The sequence below is a fragment of the Gallus gallus genome, chromosome 13, assembly GCF_016699485.2.
Source record: "Gallus gallus isolate bGalGal1 chromosome 13, bGalGal1.mat.broiler.GRCg7b, whole genome shotgun sequence".
NCBI lineage: Eukaryota > Metazoa > Chordata > Aves > Galliformes > Phasianidae > Gallus > Gallus gallus.
This window is the reverse complement of record NC_052544.1, coordinates 17,353,801-17,373,528: the sequence shown is the minus strand read 5'-3', so window position 1 is coordinate 17,373,528 and position 19,728 is coordinate 17,353,801. Positions and strand designations below refer to the sequence as shown.

The 19,728-nt window shown below is 50.1% G+C and overlaps 1 protein-coding gene and 1 long non-coding RNA gene across 2 annotated transcripts; both read left to right on the top strand.

The window, feature by feature from the left end:
- Nucleotides 1–742: 742 nt before the first annotated feature.
- Nucleotides 743–6,668, top strand: LOC121106697 (glutaredoxin and cysteine rich domain containing 2). Its single transcript, XM_040647001.2, has 3 exons — nt 743–1,023; nt 2,483–2,698; nt 3,375–6,668. Exons 1-3 carry the CDS (start codon nt 754–756, stop codon nt 3,552–3,554), a joined length of 666 nt encoding a protein of 221 aa, XP_040502935.1. The 5' UTR covers nt 743–753; the 3' UTR covers nt 3,555–6,668.
- A 1,886-nt stretch (nt 6,669–8,554) lies between these two features.
- GRXCR2 lies at nt 8,555–18,793 on the top strand. Its single transcript, XR_006931397.1, has 7 exons — nt 8,555–8,621; nt 9,896–9,991; nt 12,721–12,810; nt 13,895–14,005; nt 14,681–14,769; nt 16,632–16,814; nt 16,917–18,793. It is a non-coding gene; the product is annotated as a glutaredoxin and cysteine rich domain containing 2 (long non-coding RNA).
- The last annotated feature ends 935 nt before the right edge of the window (nt 18,794–19,728 follow it).

Here is a 19,728-nt window from a genome sequence, read left to right as displayed (position 1 = left end):
TCTCTGAGAGCTGCCAGCAGCCACTCCATTGATGTATTTTGTACTGAATACACCTCTCCTTTCCTTGCAAAAGGAAGGGCAAGCCCTGGTCAGGAGGGGCCATGAGGGGATGGGGGAGGTCTGGGAACTGCAGCCCCCCAAGGCTGTTCCTGCTGCCCCACAGCCCCGTCTGTGCCCCCTGGAGGGAGCTCTGATGGAGAGCGAGGCCGGAGCCCAAAGCCTGCAGGAACTGCCAATGGAGGCTGAAAGCAAAAGGGGATGAAATCTTAATTGGATCTCCACCGCCCTGCAGAGAAACGCGTTTGGATTAAAATGAAATGGAGCTTTGTACTCTCAGGGCTTCAGAGCCGGAATGGAAGAGGAATTATTCACAACTCCTGTTTGTGAGAGAAAAGCTTTTCCTGTGAACTTGTCTTGTGAATTTCACCTTGTCAGAAATGGTGGGGAGCTGCGGGACGGCACGTGGGGGCAGCGCTGACTGCAGGGCACAGCCGCACAGCACGGGCAGCCCCCGTTCGGTCCCGTGGCCCCACTCGCGCCGTTCCTCATCCCGCACACCCGTCCCCACCCGCCGGAGCTCTGCAGAACTCGCCACGCATTTCGGTGTTTTTCTCTTCGTGAACTTCTATCAATATTTAACGCAGCAGTGTCAGTTTTGCTGTAAGATGAGAGGAGCTACGAGAAACCTGAATTATACATGGTGCGGCGCGGAGGCTGCGGAGCTTTCTGTGAGTCGAGCGCGGCGCCGCGGCCATGGATGAGCCCCAGCAGAACCCCGACGGGCGGCCCCGCAAAGTGCGGTTCCGAATCTCGTCGGCGTGCAGCGGCCGCGTGCTGAAGCAGGTCTACGAGGACGGGCAGGCGTTGGAGCCGCCGGCCGTGGAGCAGTCCCGGCGGCTGCGGCACAGCTTTGAGCCCGGGGTGCCGCCCGACGGCCCCGCGCTGGGACTGCCGCAGAGCAGCGGCTGCGGGGAGGAGGGGCGCGGCCCCGGCTGCCCCCCCGCTGGCAGTGGGCTCTACGGGGTGAGTGGTGCCGGCCTCGGCCCCGGGGCTTTCGGGGCGGGTGGTGATGTGGCCCCAGGGACCGCGCGGGGGGCTTCCTTCGGTGTAGCCAACTTTGTTAGCAGCGTTTTAAATGTGTGCCCGTACGGCCTTGTCTCATAAGCGCAGCAGCGTCTGCTCTGTGCTTCATCCTCGGTCCTCACCAGATTGATTTGCATCTGTCTGTTTTGTAGAGTAAGATGAAACATTCCCATGTATCCCAATATCTGTACAGAATAACCCTGATGCATCCAGAGCAGCCAAGTGTAAGGTGGATATTATCTCAATTAGCTACATTTCAAGCATTAGAGCTGCATGACTTGTGCTGGCAGAAGGGCTGTGCCCGTGACATTGTGTCTTGGAGCAAGCCTCCTGCTAATTATTGGTGCTAAATCAAGCCTCAGGTTTGCCTGTAGGAGCCCTGACTTGCTGATACTTGGATTGTACCAAGCTAATACCCTGGGCATCTGGTTTAACCGAAAATATCAAACCACTGTGAATCTCTTCTGCCCAAGACAGAGCACTGATGTGATCCTATCTACGCCATTAATTGGTTCTGCATTCCTGGGTAATGCTCATCTCCATTCCCCAGTCTCCCTAACCATGAGTACTTGCAGTAACCATGCTGTCCAGCACCGGTTCTGCTCAGTATCAGTGTGCACTCAGTGTGTGGGGACACCACAGCTGTGCAGATATGAGCACTCCGTGCCTGACACTGTGGGCAGGGTGGGTACTCACAGCCCCCGTGGCTCTGTTTTGGGGCAGTGATGTCCAGCTGCCAGCACAACCATTGGGTGCTGCGAGGCTGGCATGGCCTTCTGTTAGGAGAACATCTCTTCTTGACACGGATACTTACACAGAGCGAAATATAAAGAGTATGTAAAGCAATAGGATGTGGTAACTGCCATGTAATACCTGGGAAAGGTGAGGGAAAGAATGATCAGGAAAAGCAAAATGATGCTTTCAAATGTCTGTGACCGGACCAAGGCTGGTTATAAAACCACTAGAAAAGAATACAAATGCATGTGTCCCCATGGATGGCTTTTTAGGCTGGCTCTTAGGATCACAGTTTCTCATTAGATAATGAGATTGTTTTACCCCATCTGACCGCTTGGTCAGCAGTAGCAAATTAGGAAGAAAAGTTTTCATTTAAATCTGGAAACCCCACCAAATGCTGCCTAAAAAGTAACCGTCATCTGAACTGTTGCTTCCAGGCAAAGCTGCAGACGGCCCCTCCAAACTGCTCACCCTCAAAGAGATGTGGCTCAGTCCCCAGTGCAGAGGCTTTTTGGCATATGCCAGCTCTGCTGCTCTGAGCATTGTGCATTTTTCATTTCTTCTGGGTTGAAATGAGAATTTCCATCCCAGAAAGCTCTCCCCACCCAAAACGTGTTTGCAGAGTGCATTAAATGGGTGGGACACTGACAAGATCCTCTCACAGGCTTCCCCGGTTATCGACTTTGGTCAGATCATCATCTACACCAACAACCTGAAAATCATCCGTGCGCCAATGGACCAAAGGGAGCTCATGAGAAGGATCATTCAGACAGAAGGGGTGAGCGACTGGGCCTTTGTGTACCGGGAAAGGAGAGAAAGAACTCGTGCTGGACATAAGAAGGATGTGGAAAAGAAGGCTGTCTGCAACCAAAACATGCAGGTAAGAGAGAACTGGAAGTACTTTTGTTTCCTGGTTCTGGTCAAACCATTCAGTGTTCCCATCCAAGCCCCATCAATGTCAGTATGTGTCACTTCAGCTAAATTTGGGTTAGAAGCATCGCTTTGTTCCTTTCTCCACTTGGATGTGACTGAGCAGCACAGCCAGCGCCCTGGGGATCGTTGTTCTGCTTGTAGTGCCCTCATACCTCCTGCTTGGTTTTCCTTTGGCGATCACTGACATCCAGCAGTGCGGTGGGGCTCCATCCTCCATCACTGAGAGCAGACTGAGTTTCTGCAGCCTGATGAGGCCAAACACAGCTGCCGTGTGGCTGAGACTTCCCCAGGCTAAAATTTTAATATCAGCTGAAACGAGATTGTGCCTTCCACTTATTTTCTCACGGGTTAGTCTTTGTTGGTCGGAACCCCAATTAATCTGACCACAGTTTGATCCCTCAAAACAAATGCTGTCATGCAGAGTAAATACAAAGCACTGCAGCTTTGCCAACCCGAAACCGCCCTGCTGTGTGCAATGCAGAGCAGCTGGGATGCTCAGCTTGGAGCCTCGCTCGGGGCTCACTCGCAGGAGGACCCCGCAGAAGCTGAAAGCAGCCCAGGTATTTACTGACTTTCATGTCTGATACTGAGTAACAGCGCTTTTCATGATGTTTCTGTTGCAGGAAAGAGGTGCTGAGCACACTTGCTCCCAGTGTAAAGGATCAGGCTGTGCTCCTTGCTCGCTGTGCCATGGCAGCAAGTTTTCAATGCTGGCAAACAGATTCAAGGAGTCCTACAGGGCTCTGCGGTGCCCGGCCTGCAATGAGAGCGGTGTGCAGCCCTGCCAGGTCTGCGCTGCGTGACAGAGCTGCACCGCACCCAGCTCTGCTGGCAGCTCTGCATTACTTCACCTCAAGCAGCTCTGCTATAATGGGAACTTCTTAAAGATGGAAGAAGTACATTATGTGAGTTCAGCATAAATACGAACACAGCGCCTCTGCTCCACATTGTTCCTCTTGTCTGTTGCACACACTTGCTCAATCAGAGCCCTGTTCTGCAAACGCACTGCGTGCAGCCCCATGGGGTGAGCACAGCCACGTGATGTGATCTGCACCTGGGGGCTGAGACCCTGCAGGACTGCACCTGGCACCGGGGGCTCAGCGTGGGGCAATGCCTGCAGCACTGCTATGGCAGCAGAAGGCAGCAGCAGTGGGCACAGCTGGGGCTGTAACACACAGGGTGGGGGTCTGCACGACAGCAGCACAGAGCGGTGCCTTCTCTGGGCTTTAATTGTTGAACACGTTAACATCACACCATCTTTGTAACTACCTCTGAACTCACGGTGTCACGAGCCTTTCCTGAAGATTTTGCCGATTCTTACACCTGTTTTAATGGACACAACGATTCTTTTGGGGTTTGGTTTATGGGGGAAATGGAAAACCTCTCCCAAATCAGGAGCTATAAAAGTGTACAGCAATTTATTCTTAGGGCTAGAAACGAATAAGCTTTTAGGCTGCTTAGGAGGAAGTGCTGAACTGAAATTCCCCTCTCTGCTGCTCAGCACTTTTCTGGATGGGGCTGGCAGCGAGCAGGACTCCAGTTGCCCAATATTAATCCCATGATGTAATCTGCAGAAGGTAAACTCTAATTAGTTAAGGTGGAGCGGTGATGCTGAGTTCTTTGCAGGCTGCCCCTGGTGGTGCAGAATGCACGGGATTCGGGAGGTGGGAGCAAACGGGGGAAACGCGTTGGTTTTTTTTTCCCCGAAGCCTTAAATCATTGCGCTGCATATTCATGAGTAATGCTAAGGCTGCATTAACTTGCACATTAGCGGTGAGACTGATGAGCTCAGCCCTGCCCACCTGCGCTGTGCTGAGGCTGCAGGCCCGGCTCACTGCCAGCTTTCTGTCTGGTGATGGCTGCGAGGTTTCTCCAAACAGCTTCAGTGGCTGGAAACCCTCGTGGCGCTCGGAGTTCCACTGATCCACCGCTGGATTTTCTCGTCGGGTACTGATGGTTTAATTTTCAAACAAAGCGCATAAAAAATACAGCTGATACTCGGTCTGCTCCATTTATCGCATTGGGATCTGCAGTGTGAATACCCGCAGCCCGTCGGGTCTTACTGAGGGCAGAGGAACCCGCGCGGCTCCGGGAGCGACCGGAGCGCTCTGCCCCGCAGCGGCCGTTTGATCCCCGCGGGCCGGCATCAAAGCTCTGCGGTGAGAACAAAGCGCCCGGGCGGAGCTGTTGCCTGATACTTCAACGAGTACAGCAGAGCTGATGCAAGCACTCATTGCTAAGGTCACTGCTGCCTGCTCAAGGATTGCGCTGCTCTCGGCCGCCGTCCCCCCCGGCTGTGGGTGGCAGATAAGGGCGGGGATGTGGGGCTGCTGGGTGGGACACAGAGCCGAATTCCTCGCAAAGGGTCCCTGCAGTGCCGTTATGGTCTCTGACGAGAACCGAGACGAACTCTGTGTGAAGCTCCTGCCTGAGAAAAATCCGAATTTCCTCACGGGCTGAAGTGCCACAACTTTGGTACATGTGCTGAGCCTGGAGTGCTTTAGTAATCATCTGTTCCTCTTAATCATCTACAGCTGTTCTTTTATTACCTTAGAAGAGGGCTGTGGCAAAGATGCATTTAAGGTCTTCTTTCTCTCTGTTTGTCTGTCTTTCTTTCCAAAAAAGCAAACTATTGCCTTTGTGCTGCTGTGGGAATCCTGGGCTGTATCTCCCCGCTCGGGCATCGCACCCGCTGACAGCCCGGCTTACACTGCCACGCTATGGCTGCCTGTGGATGTGCTCTGAAACAGGACGGGAAACCTTTGAGCAAACTTGGGAGACACGCAGGGGTTGTCCTTCGCTGATTCTCTCGAGTGCTCGGCAGCAGGAGGTCAGGGGAGAAGCAGGGCTGCTTTATTTCGTTGTGGAACATATGAGCCGGCATAGAAATGCAAATAGAAATCGTATTCAGTGTTAAATTTCTATAGGACTTAAGAAGGGCAGTTGGAGGTGAGCAGCGAGGCTAATTATGACAGCCAGAGGCGCAGAGCAGAAAGGTTAAAAGAATCCTCATTTCTATGTGCCAGCAAAGTGCATCACTCGCTTTTAACCAGAAACTCTGTGTGATTGAACGGAGGATTGCCATAGTTACTCACAAATCCCACAGTTAAACTGCTTCCAGTGCTCCTGCCCTTGTTCTTCCTGCCGGGGTTCTGCAAGTGGAACCACGGAGTGCTGCAGGGAGGCACGGCTGTTCTCAGAGCCCACAGCCAGGGCAGGTGGTTCCTGGGCGGGCTGCGTCCATCCCCTCCTGCCCACACGCACCCCTCGCACTGCAGCGTTTGTGCCTCTGCTGCTGGAATACTGTTTTAAATTCCCATTTATTCCCAACCACACAACACAGTCGTAACGTGAAGGAACCTGGAACTGTTCCGCTGATTCTGCAGTGTCACCACTTCATTTCCTTGGAGCTGAAAAAGAAAGAATTGGGATATTTATGCATTTAAACGTTATTATATTTTGCAAGTCTTTGAAGCTGTCAGTTTGATTTATGTGGGCTCCATTTGATTTTGCTGTAAAACCAGCCCTTCTCTGCTTCAAAATATTTCATTTTTATACAAATCATTACGTGTAACCTGCAGTGAGTTCTTTCTGCTGCTGAACGCAGCACTGCTGTTAAAGGCCTGCTATTTCCCCCAAGTAACTTCCAAGAAGCATCGCTGTGGATGAAAACTGCTGTTCTGATGAATGGTAGCGCGTGCTCCCATTAGGAGAGGCATGAGGGGTCTTAATTCCCTGGATTCAGCATAATGAGTAATGGAATCAATTCTGTTTGTTGTTTCTTGTGGAAAACAATCGATACATTTGCAGGAAGAGCGAATGAGAACAGAGATGACTGATTTTAATTGTCTGTTTTTGCAAGTGGAGGATGGGACGCTCCGGTTCCGGTGAGCGGTGGCTGCAGCGGGACGGGCTGCGCTCCGGCACCGCGGGGCGGGGCTGCGGGGAGGTCCGGCGGCGGGGCTCAGTCCTGAGCGGCCACTTCTGGTGCTGGGGCACAGGGGAGGTGTCTGAGAGCCGTGGCACTTGGGGACATGGTTAGCGTGTGTGCTGGGCGGGGGTTGGGGTCGGGCTTGATGATCCGAGGGGTCTTTTCCGGCCTTAGTGGTTCTGCGATTCTGTGCGGTGCTCTGCACCCGTGCAGTGGGCTCTGCCGCCGTCAAGAAACACTCCTGACCGTCAGCTGCGGTAAAAAAATGTCATTTCTGTGGTGCCGATGGCTTAAAGGCAGTCACTCTGTGGTTCGCTGTCGAGGATTTGTTTGGGGACCTCTCGCAGTGACGGGGTCAGATGTCAGCGGGCCGATCCAAAGCCGCCCTCCGTGGAGCTGCTCGGGAGCGGATGGGCCGGGCAGCCCTCTGCGGGGAGCCGCGTCCGGGCCGAGCCGAGCCGAGCCGAGCCGAGCGGAACCGAACCGAGCCCCGCAACTCCGGCATCCCGGGGGGAGGGGGGGGGACCGAGCGTCGGTGGGACTCACGCGGCGCTGCCCGTCCGGGGCCGCCAGGGGGCAGCGTTCCTCCGCAGCGGCCGCCGCCATCACCGCGCCCGGACCGGGGGGCAGCGGAGCGGAGCGGCCCACGGCTGCGGGCAGTGCCGGGGGCGGCTCGGATGGCTGTGAGCCCACGTGAAGCACGGCAGGAGCTGCCCGCATCTGTGCGTGCCCGAGCTGGGGCGGCCCTCGCTCTGTCGCACGGGGCGAGGAGCCGGAAAAGGAGCACCAGTCCGGTGTGACAGCGATGGCAGCGGACGCACGGCCACCACGTCGGGGCTGTGCCGTGCCGCGCCGTGCCGTGCCGTGCCGCGCTCCCCGCGGGGTTCTGGCGCTGCCGGGAGCTCCCGGCCGTTACTCTGCTTGCAGACTTTCTTTTTCTGTGCTGTGCGGGAAATTGAGTCTATTTCTGTTTAAATACTTGGGTAATAGAGCTTGCTATTTAGCGGAAGATTTGTGTCAATGGCTCTTTTTTTTTTTTTTTTTCACGCGATTGGGCATCACGGAGCGTACGTTGCGCTGCTATTGAAGCTGTGCGGCTGCTGCCGTTTCAGAGCAGCACATTGAGGGGAAGCATCCAGACTGCGAGCAACGGGACGGGGGAGCCCTGTGCTGTTAAAGCCGTGTTGTGTTCTGCATCAATAGAAAGCAGGAGAGCCGGGCACGGAGCAGCCTGTGCTGGAGCCGAACTTCAGCACAGAACCCAAAGTTCTGTTGTGTTGGAATTTTAGAGCTCCTGTAATTGCACTTCACCATTTCATTGCCCAAATTGATTTGGTCTTAAAATGCAACTTATCCTCCTTTTTTAAAGCTTTCTATTATTTAACGTTGGTCACTATTTGGTGTTCAGTATTTCTTCAGTCTGGCATTTTTACTGTCATAGGCACTACAGTAACTTTTAAGAATTGAGTTCAATACATTCAGTACATTCAAATTTTATGTTTTGTTATTGACATGAGTGTTGATTGGTTTCCATAGGGGGGAGCAAGGTCCTTGCAGCCTCATCCCCTCAGCACCAGGGCTGTGGAAAACCCCCACCAGCCTCACAGCAGCTCCTGCTGCAGCTCCCTGTTCCTGCATGACAAACTATGATGTTTGCACTGTGCGTTTCTCTCCTGGTACGGCAGTCCCATGGATAAGCTTCTGTATGGGAACTGCTGAGCCATGGCCTGAACCACTGATTGAGCACCTGGGAAAAGGACCTGGTCAGCCCTGGGAGCACAGGTGAAGGCAATTTACCTGTGGGACAGGAAGGGGTGGAGCCTGACTGCATCTCTATTAGACCTCATTTAAGGGCTGACTGCCCCTGGGGAAGGATCTCTGGCTGGAGATCCATCTTTGGTGGAGCTTTCTCGTGCAAACCTGGAGTCTTCTGATATGGGTGAGCAATCTTCTTCCCTTCCTTTATAGCACCTCTTTATTGTGCTGATCCTTCTGTCGTTATGCTTCTGGTGAAGCACCCTTTGCCCTCGTATTTACCTGTCTAATTGCTACAGCATCTCATGGCTGTAGAAGCAGTGGAAGTGTTGCCTTTTCCCAGATAAATCCGGGAAACAAGTCTGCTGGGGTTGGAAATGGTCACAGATAAGGTGCAGTGATACTGTATGGGTTGTATTCCAGTTGCTGAGTTTGCAAGTAATATTTGCCATGTAAAGTAGCATGCCTCTGTGGGGTATGTGTTAGCAGTTATGCCACTGTGTGGAAATTAAAAGCCATATGTCTGTCCCTGAAAACAATTCTCTTCTTCCAAACACTGAGCTAGCAATGAGATTCTCACTTGCGGTGAAGTAAGAACTTGACTCCTTTTAGTCCCAAGTGCTTGAGGGTGCTCTTTGTCATGTATTTGGTGATGTCTTCTGTGTTACAGCTTAGTGGGGCCCTTCATTCCAGGGCTGCACTCTCTTTGTGAGCAGTCAGTGAGAGTGCTCTGAGATTACAGAGAGCAGAGCATCAGTGCTGCTACGGCGGTTCTATTGAAGGCAGCAAAGCACTCATCCTGGAGAATGCTTTTCTGTTCTCCGCTCTGTGAAGATGTTTCATATTCCTGATGTGATGTATTTGAGTTCTGAAAGCTGAACTCCATGAAGTTTTCATCTCTCAGACCCAGCTGAGTGCCGGTTGAGAACATGCTCTTATCCCTGACAAGTCCTTAACCCAGGCTGCCTGGCAGCTGGCCTCACGTCCTGTACTGTCCTGAGTTTTCTGTTCTTCATCTGCATCATTAAATATTAAAAGACAAAGTGGTTCTAAAAGCTGGCCATTTTTTGGAGGTACAAAATAACTGTAATTTGTTTCCTAATAGATAGTTTTGTTCTTGTTGTCTGTCCAATTCAACACAAAAATAAATGTGTAATAAGTGAGACAGAACAGCACTGTAAATCCAATCACAGCGTGTTTGCCCAGGGAATGGGCTGGAGAGTGTGGATGGGCTGTGGGCAGCAATGAGAGAATGCTTCAGTGTGTGCTGCAGCCCGGCTGCTGCCCTGCCTGCCCACCGCCCCCTGAGCAGCAGAGGCACACAGTTACATTCAGAATAGCAACAGCCTGTTTGCCAGCGCTCCTCCTTGCACATCTGCTGTGCTTGTGGGGTCTTCCTTTTATTTAAAAATGGTAATATCTGCTTCTTTAACTCTTCTAATGTACTTCTATCATCAGATTTGTCTATGGGGATTGTTTGCCGGAGGGGAATTGTGACATGCAGGACTGTAACTGCTGAAATCCTGAGAAAGATGATCATTTGGAGAAGTTTAGGTAAGTCATGAAGCTTAATACCGATGGTGATTTATTTCCTTTTACAAAGTTTTACATCTCTTACAAAAAGCTGCTCTGTAGTGGAGCTCAGAGGGAGTTGAAATAATGCTCACTGGGCCTTTAGTATGCTGCAAGTTACACATGGCATCCTGAGCCCCTGCACAGGGGGTGAGATGGGCCCTTAAAGGCTGCAGGAAATGTAAGAACCCAGCGCATGCAGTCCCTTGGTGTTGCACTCCTGTATCTCTCCCAGTGGCAGTCCTTCCTTTCTCATTTGTGAGAAGAAGAACCTTGGCTTTGTATGCAGAAGAGAAACATGGTAATGAAAACTCACTGTCATCTCACACGGGCACAGTGCGCATCCCTGAATGAGATGTCTCTCTTCAAGGAGAGCTTGGAGAACTTGAACTGGTGAGGGCCGGAGTGCCTGCTGTGCTCCCCTTCCTGGGAAAGTGCTGTCTGTTGCCTTTTCGGTGCTTGAAATGAGTAACAATTTCCTTTGCTTTGTCTTGACTGTGCGTAAAGCAGTGTCGGTTGCTTTCCCATGGCTTTCTGCTGCTGCCTTCAGGCTCTGGGTTAGGTTCTCTGGCCAGAGCAGAAGTAGTGGCTGGAAATTAATTTTCCTAGTGCTGCTGTGCAGTCATAGAAGTCTGCCCTGCTGCTCCGGCACAGCAGGCACAGCCAGGGCATCTGCTTTGCCTTCATGTCCACCAGCAGATGCTTGGCCAGCAGTTGAAAATTACCAGCTGCCTCCTGCTTAGCAGCCATTGGCAGGGAGCATTCCCACTCCCAGATAGTTTTCTTTTTCTGATGTTTGGCCTGCTGTGCCCCAGAGATGTAAACTGCGATGGGACTTTGCCTGGGAGAAAGACATCAGCGTTGTGCAGAGTGGAGCACAGAAATGTCCTTATGCAGATTTCTGACAGGGTCAGAGTGGAATTTCTAATTCCTGCAGCAGTGAAATAAGCAGGTATGTGATACTCATGACTGTCTTTAACAACAGTTTGTTTCTAGCAGATGTAAACCCCATTAGTTCTTACTGTGCTCTGGTGTCTGTTGTAATTAGTCGTTACTTCTGCGCTGAACTGTTCCCTAGGAAGCGTGGCACTGCTGACCAGCAAGGCCCACACAGCTGCTGCAAGCTGAGGATGTTTAATGAATAAACTTCTGATGAAGTTCAGTTCCTTCTCATTCGGGCATTTTTGGAAGCCCAGCAGTGGGACTTCACTATTTGAGGATATGCTCCTCCTGGTTTATGAACCATTTCGTTCTGGATTGCTGGGACCCCCCTGCCTTGCAGCCCTGCAGAGCACAGAGCCTGGCCAGCACTCCCTCTGGGCAGGCGGACATTTCCTCGCCCCAGCACAGCGTTGCAGCATTGGCTGCTGGTGCAGAATTGTGCCCCACTCCTCCAGCAGCCCACAGCTGCTTTCTGGCTGCCCTGGTCTGGGGAAGGCGCTGTCCTTGATGTGTGCCGTGCTGCTTCCCCTGTGTACAGCTGAGCAGGGATTTGGGGTGCACTGATCGGAAACAGGTTGGCTTCAGCTGCACAGATGCCTGCAGTGACATTAACATTTGAATAGAGGCAGAAATTATGCAAAAGGCATAATATCAACATACTTGCACTGGAGAGAAATAAGAGAGCTCGCCATGAGGAGACTGGAGTGATCTGATTAGTGGGGAAATTGAACATTGTTCCCCTGAAGAGAGAACAATGCTATGAAAGAGATGAGAAGCAGAGTACAGAGGGACACCTCCTGTGCATGGAGTTGTTTGGTTTCTCTCCCATGAAGTGCTGCCAGGCAGATTTCAGCAGCAGCTCCATGGAGCTCTTCAGGGCACTGTGAGTGTGAGGAGAGCTGTAAGTCCCAAAGCATGCAGTGCCTGTGCCAACAGCTTCAGCCTCCTGCAGGGCAGCAGGAAGGGCAGCAGTGCAGCACGTGCATCAGATCACACGGTGCTGTCAGTGCAGCAACAGCTGACACAGCCGTGCTGATGCCGTGCCCTGTGTGTCTGTAAGCGTGGCACAGCTGGAAGTGTGCAGGTTGAGCAGAACAAGAGTGGCACGGGCTGTGAATCCTCGTGCTGCAGGTGGCAAGCTGGGGAGAACCTGCATCGAGGAAGACATCTCTCTGCTGTTACAGCTTTGGGTAATTTTGTTGTTCTCCCTTTTGTGTGGGGCTGCTGGCACATGCCAATTCCTGCAGGACAGCAGCATTGCTGAGGCACTGCGTGGCCGTCCTGTGCTCCTGCAGCAGCAGCTGGGAAGCTGGGTGCTACTGCTCCTTTAGGCTTTTGAAACCCTCCCTGACACCACCTGAACGATACTGCTCGACTTTTTATACTAAAGGCACCTTAATTAAACTCCCATCATGAAAACAATTAGACCAAATTTGCTGTACTTAACCAGTCAATAATTTACTAGTTGGATCTCATTAATAGACTTCTCCCTGTGAGTATTGTGAGGATGCAGCACTGCCAGCTGTGTGCCCCAGGAATCAATCAGATCAATACCTTCCTTCAGCCACCTTTTCTTTCTCCTAGAATGGTGAAACAGAAAAACTAATAAGTAATGCTGACCAGCACAGCCAGGTTTGGTGCTGGACATTCACTGCTGACAGATCCTGCAGCCGGGGAGACTTCAAGGCAATGATTTTCTAAAGGAGAGTTTACAGATAAGATTTTCTGAGTAGAGAGAAATGAATTGGTGTTCTGTACCTGTTTTGTAGGGTAATCTTGCAGAAGGGCAGAGCATCAGTTCTGCTCAGGTTTGCTGTGTGTTGGGAGCTTCTCCTCGGTCATCCATAGAAGATATGAAGGTAGGCTTATCCGTTCCTTGAATTTCTTCCTAAAATTACACTGTAAATGTTTTCAAACCACCCCATTGTCCGGACTTGAAACACATCTGGTGTTTTTAGTCTGGGTTCCTTCCATCTTCCGACTGCTGGAAGAATATTTGACCTTTTGCCGACAGGGAACACACAGAACAAAAATGGGTTTAGTTTTATTATGGTAATAGCTTTGTTTCAACTACCTTTTAAAACACAGTGTGTGTGTTTGTATCAATTCCTGTAATTTATTCTTATTCCTGATTTCCCCCAGGCACCGGAACAGTTTTTCTTTTTAATGTCTCATTGCACGAGCTGATACTGTGATAATAGCCTGTGGGTTTATAGCACCTTTGCACTGGAATAGTCACAAATAGCCAACATGGATTTATGTCTCATTGCCCACTTTTCTCCAGAGCTGTTGGGTGTTTTTGGCAGCTCGGTGTGTTTCCAGTGGCCGCAGCCCATCTCCTGCAGCAGTTCTGTGCACCTCAGCAGTTCTGTCTCTCAGTGGGAGTTATGGGGTGGATGGGCGCTGTCTGGAGGAGCGCTGTGGGGCACACACAGCTCAGAGGCCTTTGGTTTGGGGCACAGACAGCCTGGCAGCACCAGCAGTGCCTCCTGCAGTGTTGTCATGGTGCTGAGATGTGCTGAGACCTGCAGTGAGACGTCTGTGTGTCCTGGGGGGGTCTGGGGCTCAGAGTGTGCCTAAACTGGTTAAAAAAAATTGCAGCTGCTGTCAGAATGCCAGAGAAGTCACTCTATTGATGTGTAGATGAGGGTTTTTTGCCTCCCCCTCAACTTTCATCTTGTTTCTGATGAGCGAAGGCATCTTTGTGCCTGCTTCACACAGCAGTTTCACAGCTGGCTCATGGAACTCATGTGAGCAGAGCTGTAATGAACCCACACTTCCCATTGGTTGTCTTCAGTTCTCTAATGGAGAAATTTGTTTGTCTGGTGTACTTGGAGGCCCAAAGTCCAAGAGTGACTTTAATTATTTGTGGGCACTGAGTGGTGTATACTTGTAAAGGTTTTCTTTCACTTATTTACTTTCATTTTAATGTGTCCTTTGCAGCATCCTGCCTTCTCTCCCACTGTGACAAGAGCCGTGCCCCGAGAGCTGTAGATGGAAATGTAGTTCAAACCACAGCATGACCGTCCATTCGTCTGCTTATTTGTGAAAGCTGTATGATCCTTTTGCTGTTGCTTAAAAATAAAACAACAACAAAAAGAAAGCAAAAGTAGACATCTCTGCTACTGTAAGCAATGACAGTGAGCAGCTGCACCTGTCTTGCAGGCTGTGGGCAGTGCACAGCAAGCAGGTGGAAAACTTGACTGTGGTATTGCTCAGTGCTGTGTTAGAAAGCCATTACAAACTTTGGCTGTGTTTGCAGAGCTCTGGAAAAGAAAAATACAAATGAGCCGTGTGTCTGCAATACATGCACAGGCTTTTGTTTTGCCTCTAAAGTTGCTCTCCCTGTAGCAACAGTTGTGTATGCATTTCATTTCTTTTAAGCTGTTAGATGGGGTCTCTGCAGTGGCTTGGCCACAGCTTATTTTGGAGATGCATTTTGCTCACAAGTAATAAATGGCAATGCAAATAGATATCATGTAAAGGTAGAAAAGATACATGTCACATGAGTGACAAGGCTTGGTAAGGGTTCTCCTCCCCTCCATTGTGTCTGGCTTACTTATCTTCCAGCACCTGATGTGATTACACCATTAGGAAGAATGCAAACAAGTGTTGCTTTTCTTACACCTGGCCTGGCTGGCTGGGAGAAGTGAGGCTGCTGCTTGCAGAGCCCAAACTTGGCCCTCGTGGTCGGCTCTGTCCCAGCAGCAGCACTGCTCTGTCCTGTAGGTTGGTGAGGCAGTGGGAGGTGTGGGACTGAGGATGGAGCAGGGAGAGCCATGAGAGCAGCAGGAGACAGCGCTGGGAGCATCAGATGGGTGAGTGAACACAACAAAGCTCATGTACTCACACTGTCAATACTAAATATCTGTGTGTTATGGAATGAGAGGGACAAGCTAACTGTTGGTGGAACCGTTCTTGGATATCTAAGACAGTGATCTTTTTGATCGCTGTTTTTGCTGACATGTGAATCTATTCTCTGGTGGTTCTGATTCTTGAGGCGTGTGACAGCCCCACAGTGCCCCAACCTGCACTGCTTTGTCCTGCAGTGCCGTCCTGCCCTGCAGCGATCTGTCCCTGCCTTCCAAAGTCACAATGATCTCTGCTGGTGTTAAACACTCCAAATGGCAAAGCTGGAGCAATTTTAAGGCTGCATGATAACGGAGCAATTCTAGCAGTACATTTTTGTTATGTAGATGTGTGGTTTATCCATTGCCTCTGAAATGTTACAGCATTTCAGTCATTTTCACTTCTTGATTTCTTTTTTTAGATTCCTTTCCCTTGACTTCAATGTATATGGAGTGGAAAGTAAAGAATGGCCATAATGTGGTGTTTGTTATTGGAGCTCAGCACCATTTAGCAATGTTTAACTGAAAAATGTTACGTCCCAATTGCAGAGAAGTGGAAGCTGTCAGCTCTCGGCAGAGGCAGCAGGGCAGGCTGTGCCGTGCCTTGCAGCATCCCTGCTTGTGGGCCAGGAGTGGGAGCGCACAGTGATCTGCATTGCCTTCACCAAACTCAAACGATGTACTTCTGCATGTCCCTTAACCTCTTATTTAAAACTTACAGGGTTTGTGAAGCTGTGGGGTACCTTACAGGCATTGTGTGCTCTGTCCTGCCAGCTGGGCTCTGTGTATGATCCCAGCCACTCAGCAGGCCTGCAGTGCGGGAGGATCCCAGCACAGTGTGTGCTCCGTGGGATGCTCAGGGCAGGGCAGCTCCCAGGCATGAGAAGCAGCGCCTCTGGGATGGAGCACTGACCCACTGCTCGTCGGGCAGAGCAGCTTTTAAGCTGAAGGTTTAGAAGTGCAGAGTGCAATAGGCAGGCAATGTTTGTTCTGCATTTCGAGTGCATCATTGTGCTCTAAGTAGTGCAAATTTAGCTCCTTTAAGCCTGATCTCCTGGGGCTGAGATTTAAGTGCTTGAACTTTAGTTGAAAGGAATATATTGATTAGGTTTTGATTTAGTTATTGCTTGCTGGAAAGATACTGGATAATGACTTGTATCTGCCCATTCGGATTTTTATTCATTGAATGGATTCCCCTCTGCTTCCCCTCTTCTTCCTCAACATTTTTCTGCCTAAAAGTCGGCAGTGCTTTGAGGAGAAATAAAACAAAAAGCAGTTGTCACACTGTGAACATAATTGATTCAATAAACAACATTTTAAAGTCCCCTGGGGTGAACCTCAGCATCCTCACTTACGTCAATTAGTGCTTTATTCTGCTAAGTGTGGCACCTCTCCTTGAGATGGATAGGCCAAGGCAGTCAGCTCATTGTCTTTGAAGAGAAGCCATGAAAGATGGACTGGTTGCTGTAGATAGAAAATACCTCATTCATTTGTTATGGACATGTGAAAGGGAGAGTTCCTGACCTATTTGTTAAAGCTAATTGTCTTTTTTCTTGTTTTTGTTTTTCTCTCTAAATGGCTCCAGCTGAGATGTTCTTTTCCTTTTGCTGCAGCAAACAGAGAGCAGCCTGGATTAAGCCTTAGTACCTCTCAGTTGCAGCTAACCTCCAGGCTTGCTTGTGTCTGCAAGATCTGAGCAAACTGGGGTGGCAGGGTTGGCAGATGGGTGCTATCCAGCATGGAGAGCAAAGGTGTGGGTGAGGAGGGGTGCTTTAGGTTTCCTTCTATACAGTGACAGTGTTTTCTTTCTTCTGCTTTTCTACCAAATGCAGAGCTGTTTGTTTCACACTACTGAAGCTTGCACTTGGATCCAAATCAAAATACAGGAGAGCTTTGCTGCAGAACACCACATCTAGCCCTGGCATCGGAAGAGCACTTAGCAACAGCAAAGCCTTCCATTCTGAGATGGCTGCTCTGTGGGAAGCAGTTCAGTACATCCAAATGTTCACTGCTCGGTGGGAAGCACCTGGAGCTGAACTGCTCTGCACCCCAACAAACCAACACCCCAAATGGTGCTTTAGTAACAGTTTGTTTCACAGGTCCTCTTCCCTTCACAGGTTCTTCACTGAGAGGAGAGGAAACATTCACTCCATGGTCCTCTGGTGTCTGTGACTTTGTTCAGTGTTGCTCTCCTGCATTATAGAGTTCTACTCGTCAGTAACTTCCATCACTGCAGACCCAAACACTTGCAAAGAACACAAGTGCTGGCATTTCCTTTTTAAGGAGGAGTGCATCAAAGTGCCAGGAGCACGGCCTGGTCCCAGCAAAGCAGTGGCAGAACTGGAACAGTGTGTGACATAACTGAGTGCTGTGGGCTCACAGTGCCTTGGAGCAGTGTGGGAGCTGCAAAGAGTCCTTCGTCCTTTCCAGTTCCTCTCTGAGAAGTCACTGGTGTTTGGTGCCATCCAGAGAGCAAGTATGGGATCAAGAAATACTTTTTCTCTAGGGTGTTATTATGTACTGTGGGGCTCCTCTTTCTGATGTTTGAAGTACTGAAGCTGTGTGTAAAGTTGCCATTTATCTGTGCTTTTGTTTAGGATGTTAACATAATAGAGTGGCTTCTTCAGGAGCTGTGTTCTTGACCACACTCTGAGCTGCTGTAAATGCAGCATCCATCCACAGGTCAGGGAAAGCTGTTCAGAATTTGTGATGCACAAATAAACAGCTGTTTGTCCATTACAAATAGCATCCAGTTTTTGTGGAGTCTTCAAGAAAAAATGATTATCTACTGCAACATTAAGCTTAATTATATCCCTGAGTTTCTGGGCAGTGTGTTAAGTGTGTCCTGTCTTTTGTTCTCTCACTGAATACATCACAGTGTGGTGGTCTTAACAAAAAAAGACATTGTTTCTATCTAAAGACTTCCTACTGGAAAATGACATCTTCAGGGTTCATCTATGGAGGGGAGGTTTGCTCAGCTCTATGTGTACCCTCAGAACAAGAAGCAAATGGCTCTCTATTACCTCCTAATAGATGCTCTCCTAAAACCTTCATTCTCTGCTTTGTGGCAGAAAAATTATCAGTGATGCTTCCTGGGAGCAGCGTATCTTCGTATCTGTCAGAACTCCGTGCCATTTTCTGATCTCCATTGGTACCATTTTGGTGAGGATGGAGAATTCAGTGTGGGGAGGAAAAAGAGAAGGCTGTAGACTGGAATGCTGATTGTGAAATCACAGAGAAACAAATCTAAGCTTGGGAATGGCATCTCCTTGTGAATTTGTGCTACCATCTCTAGGGACTGCGTTTGATCAGGGAATGTGGAGCACTACCGCACAAACAGCCCTTGCTGCCATGAGGAGCCCTGGGCCTCTCCAGCCCACTGCTGTCTTTCTCGGGAGGCACAAGCACAGCCCATGCACTGCTCAGTGCTGTGAGATGGACTTCACCAAAGCAAACCTCGACCTCAGCAGTGCAGTGAGGTTACTGCTTCCTGCTCGAGTCAGCATTGCTCATTATTTCAGCCCTGATGGCGGTGTTTGGTTACTGTGCTCCCGCCAATGTAATTATACCCAGTTGTAAAGACGTGCCTCAGTGCAAGTTTTAAATTACATCTGAATTCTTTCAGGAAGTGTTTCTCTCTTGTTGCCTCTGAGCAGAGGAAGGATGCTGCTGGGGATCAGCAAGGTGCAGGAGTGCCCAACAGAGAGCATCTCCTTTGCATTTCCTCCTCCTGTGACACATAACAGCATAGTGTTATTTCAAACTTTCGTGAGGAACACAGACCCACTCTGGTGGGTCCCTGCAGTTGCTGCGTTGGGGTTGGGAGAGTCATGGTGTAAACCATCCCAATGAGCCATTCTGTGCTGGCACAGAGGAACAGAACTGCCCAGCATCCTCCGTGGTTTGTGTTAACTGACTGCTGTGAGTTTGGATTCTGAGTGCTGAACACCAAATACTTATGAAATGTAATGGCCAAGACTAAATACATTCATTAACATATTGATTCTTCTTGAGTTATTGCTTCAAATGCCCGAGGAAACCATCAAATGTCTTCTATTCTAACTGCTGTGTATGATTTTAGGACTAATGGTTTTATTCCTGCACTGCTCTGGCTTTTGGGATGAGGACAGTAAGCTTCCAGCCTGGAAGCAGGAGTTGTGTGTGGCCACCCTGACCCAATAGGATCTGGTCTGTTCATGGGAGTTCCCACCTGTGCCTTCCTACCAGTTCTGCCTCCCCTGGGAGCAGCAGCTCCTGAGCTCAGGTTTCTCCAGATCTGTGCTGCAGCTGAGTGCTGCACTCACTGATTCCACATGCGGGGAATGGGGGGGCACAGTGCTGGCATGATGAACTCACAAGTTGAGAAAATGAGTATTTGATCCCCTTGATTACCATATTACAGCTGATCTATGGACATTTCCATTAGAAAGTCACCTTTTCTGATATCAGCTCTGATCACTGGAGGATAGGTGCTGTGTGCTGAATGGCAGCTGGAATTCAGTTCTCCATTTACAGAACATCACAGAGACACTGCTCTGTCTGTCCAATGCCTCACGTGTTGTTTGCTGTCTTCTGGGTTTTGTTCTGCTGTGCTGCATGAGCCTCACATGGCTCCTTTCTGAAAACCTTAGGGAGCTTTAACTCCAGGTGTGATGAGGTATTCCCCCAGGGCTGTGTTTATTAGCACTCTCCTTGTCAGCCAGTTGAGGTCTGTGCACCTGAGCTGAGCAGGGGTGGGGGCACAAGAGCCTGCATCTCACCTGGGAAGGTGATGGGCCCATTCTGGGAAGGAATGGAACAAGTATGGAAAGAAATACAGAAGAAAAGCATCCTGCCTCCATCCTTACATGCTGCCTCCTTCCGTGGCTGGGGCTCCATGTTCAGCTCTGTTTACAGCAGCTGCACACAGGTGCCCACATACCGCACTGT

Coding starts and splice junctions, on each gene's coding strand:
- LOC121106697 (XM_040647001.2), top strand. CDS start 754: ATGGATGAGCCCCAGCAGAACCCCGACGGGCGGCCCCGCAAAGTGCGG. Junction 1,024..2,482: donor CTGGCAGTGGGCTCTACGGG/GTGAGTGGTGCC, acceptor ATCCTCTCACAG/GCTTCCCCGGTTATCGACTT. Junction 2,699..3,374: donor TCTGCAACCAAAACATGCAG/GTAAGAGAGAAC, acceptor TTTCTGTTGCAG/GAAAGAGGTGCTGAGCACAC.